Source organism: Wasmannia auropunctata, unplaced genomic scaffold (genome assembly GCF_000956235.1).
Source record: "Wasmannia auropunctata unplaced genomic scaffold, wasmannia.A_1.0 LD325972.1, whole genome shotgun sequence".
NCBI lineage: Eukaryota > Metazoa > Arthropoda > Insecta > Hymenoptera > Formicidae > Wasmannia > Wasmannia auropunctata.
The window spans coordinates 1-3,988 of NW_012036918.1; the positions used below are offsets into that span (position 1 = coordinate 1).

At 27.7% G+C, this 3,988-nt stretch overlaps 1 protein-coding gene across 1 annotated transcript; it reads left to right on the top strand.

Annotated features, from left to right (window-relative positions):
- Window positions 1-2,538, top strand: LOC105460233. Its single transcript, XM_011706669.1, has 3 exons — window positions 1-18; window positions 100-466; window positions 1,626-2,538. Exons 2-3 carry the CDS (start codon window positions 298-300, stop codon window positions 2,075-2,077), a joined length of 621 nt encoding a protein of 206 aa, XP_011704971.1. The 5' UTR covers window positions 1-18; window positions 100-297; the 3' UTR covers window positions 2,078-2,538.
- The last annotated feature ends 1,450 nt before the right edge of the window (window positions 2,539-3,988 follow it).

The following is a 3,988-nucleotide window of genomic DNA, read 5'->3' on the forward strand; positions in this document are numbered from 1 at the left end:
GATCATCGAGTGTACAGTGTAATTTTTCATTCCCGATTCTTTCTATGATTTGCTAAATATTTTGCCATGTATTTGGATTAGTTTTACCTTTTCTTTTAGGATGACAGGTTTGACATATCACACCACGTCCTTGCTTCCGTTTGGTTAATAACGATAAAATTGCTGTAGCAACGAGGGACGAACCGCTCAAAAGAGATCAACACCGGCAGTTCGGATGGAAGATTCGACCGACAATTTTCGATTGAACGATCTTAAATTATTTGGAGAGACAACGTTTGTAACGGTACAACGGTGATCATGGTGAGCGCGAGCAGCGTCGTGGCACATTTTGTGAAATTGCTGGTGACCGCAGTATGCATGAGACATCTTGCTGAGCCCTACCGGGCAAAAGCCCTGCCGATAACGTGGTCCCTGCGTGCCTTTCGAATTCTCTTCATGCATTCAATCTTGGGAATCTTCAGATTTGGTAAGACAATTGCTTCAAATCTCATTCATTGCATACTCTGTTTACCTCTGTTACTCCTTTTTTAAGGTAAATTCTATTTGTTATTTATTGTTAAAATGTCAACGTGTGAAATCAATTAATTAAAAACTTTCTTTGATTTTATTTTTTTATTTTATTATTTCTTGACTTATTTATTCCAGTTGTCTTCCCTTTTAAGTAATCCTAGAATGATATAATTGATCAAATTATATATTGCTGCATTGTACATGCCATTCTTCTAATTTTAAATTTCCAAAATATTTTTCTTTTAACTCTGTAATATATCTGATTTTTCTCGACAATTTGCTCTTTTCAATCATTATAGTCTTTTCATTTAAGATGCAATCATTTATAGGTATGGACCACCCAAGATTCCATGTCATAACTTTGGGGGGGTTACAACGAGAGTGATTGATACAAAATGACACATGGCCACACACAGTATTTAATTTTTGCGTCTAAATCAGGAATGGGAGAAGATGTTTTCTGCATTTGCCAACATTAAGGATTCATGGTAATTCATGCAAATTATTTGCTATTGTTGGAACACGTGAGGAACTATTATATATTTAATTATAGAATGCATTTGTCTTAAATTTATCTTTTATATTTCTCTTAGTTATCTCAATGAAAAAATAACAGTATATACTTTTTATACTTTTTTGTATTATATTTTTCTTTTATCACTTTTGCTTATAATATTTTTAAAGATAAGTAACTTTAAATGGGATATCAGTACATGTGTGAGTTAGAAGAATTTCAGCAACTTAAAGGTTTTCATTCTCATGCACATTTATAGGAATGTTTTGGCACGCACACATCCACAATGATATTAAATCTTTGTATATTTAATGTGAGGTTTAATAAGCACTATCTACATTTGTTACTGTTGTAATTGTACATCTATGTTACTTTTTACATGTTCCAACAACTTGATAACAATCTAATAATTTATAGTATGGTCATGTGATCAAATCACATTTGTTTATGCATACATTATTTTTCACAACCAATTGCACAGTTATAACATTGAATCTTGTATTATTTTAAAATCTAATTTAAATGTATCACGCGCGTGTATGCGCACGCGTGTATGTGTGTATTTTTTCTTATGTAATTATGTATTATTTTAATATTTCAGGAGTTCCATTTACTTCGTCATCAACACCTACAGCAAGATGCTTCCGAAGTTTTTACGATTGGTTTTCCAATGTCATTGAAATTGTTCCTTTGGCATTGTTGACATCTGGTATTTTAAGTGCATATCAAATAGATGAAAAGATTCGTATGTTGTTATTGTTTCTTGGTACAATACCAGTAGTTTTTACTCTAGCAATAAGGCAGAAGGAAAGCCAAATCAGGAAACTGCGTTTCTTGACTAATATTACTGTTGTACTACAGATATTGGCAATAACGATAGTTGGCTTGAAAAACGGCAATTATAATGTCATTAGTTTAGTCGTTTCTTATACTTTTGAACGTTTCTTCGTGGAAGAATTTTGTTATTCATACAATATACCGTATACCGATCTGATGCAATATTGCATATGCTTTGTGGAAGTCTTCACGGTATCAACACTGAAGGAATTGTAAGAAATAAGACTTAACTTCATTATCTATTACCTATTTCAGGCAACTGTCATTCAAAATTCAATAAACAGTTTGTTTATATTTGATATAAAGAATGTCAATTCTGAAGATAATATAAAAAATTTATGCCATTAGTTATAATATTGATCTTGCAACAATTGTTCGATAATAGATGACACTATAACGGTAGTGTTGATTTTACTATCATATAAATCAATTGTCACAAGTCCGAATAATGTTTGTGCTAAATTTTTATATATGTATATTTTACATGTGTCAGAAAGTACTGCCAATTTTCAAAGCAAAATATAAATTACAATCTTTAATACGCATGAAATCCTGTTTTAAATAAGTTTAATATCTCGAAAATTGCGAAACTGATCCCAAGAGTCAGTTTAAACAAAAGTTGCGTAGTCAAGAGGAGAACAAATAATGGTAAAATTGTTTTGAAAACAAAATTTATTTTTTAAAATTCTAGTTAAGGTAAAAAATTACTCATTTTGCAATATATAATTAATATATTTTTTTAAAGAGCAACTATATATTTTCTTTACATCAAGTGATTTATCTCATTCTGTGCATAATATTAGCTACCAAAAAATTAATAATTTATAAAATACTTAATATTTTATTTTTATGACAAAATAAAATATAAAATATTTCGTAAATTATTGATTTTTTGATAACTTTAATTAATTAAAAAACTAATTTTTATATGCTACATAACTAGAAGACTAATATTTTCATTTAAAAGATGACCTTCATGATGATCTTGAAAAATCGATTTTTTTCGAAAATTGATTCGTTTGTCTTCCTTCAGACTATATAACTTTTGTCTGAAACATTTTTTCCTACTGAGTTAAATTTTCGAAATTTTCGACTATTTAAAATGGGACACTGTATAAATAATATATAAAAATTATATTTTATTTTTATTTATATGTACATACATACTAATAAAATAAAATTTATAATTTTCTTGTAACAACTTGGTACATTTTGTACGATATAATTAAGTCTTAGCAAAAAGGAATACTGAACTTTCTGACATAATTAATATGTTATTAAAAAAAAATAATCCGAAGTATATGCTGGATTTATTGAATGCTTAATGGACATGTTAAAAAGACACGATAAATCGTGCATGGATCAAATTTGTATAGTCAACTTTTGTACTTGTATAAGATTTGCGTACATGGAAAGATAATATTTGATCGCCGGCCTATTTAAATACTACAATTATACAAATAACTATAAGTATTATTCTTTTATAAGTAATAATGACTGATAATGATTTCTGATTTCAATATTTTATAGTATATGAAACCTGTTTGTATCTTGGTTATATAACTTAGACATTTTTCTGTCTAACTAGATTAAAAAAAAAAAAAGAAAATTATTCTAATAACGATGTCATCAAAGTACAATTTTCCAGCAAATGCTTGCTCCAGTTTTAAGACTTTACGTATTATAATTTATGTATCAGGACATTTTGTCTATCATATTTTGATATGTAATTTATGATGATTATTTTTTCCCGTAAGATTTTGCTACGAATTTATCAATGATGTATGTTATCTTTTGAAATATAAAATTTTTCTTACAAACTTTTTCATATCTATTTAATATCATAATTCTCAGAAATTTCTTTGATATAAGAATTCTTTATCGACGTTATAAATAAATTTTATATGTAATTTATGATGATTATTTTTTTCCGCAAGATTTTGTTACTTTACCAGTGTGTATGTACATACGTCATCTTTTAAAATATAAAATTTTTCTTACAAATTTTTTAATATTTATTTAATAGCGTCATGATTCTCAGAAATTTCTTTAATATAACATTTCTTTATCGACATTATAGATATTTTGATATGTAATCTATGAATATATTTTTTCCTGCAAAATTTT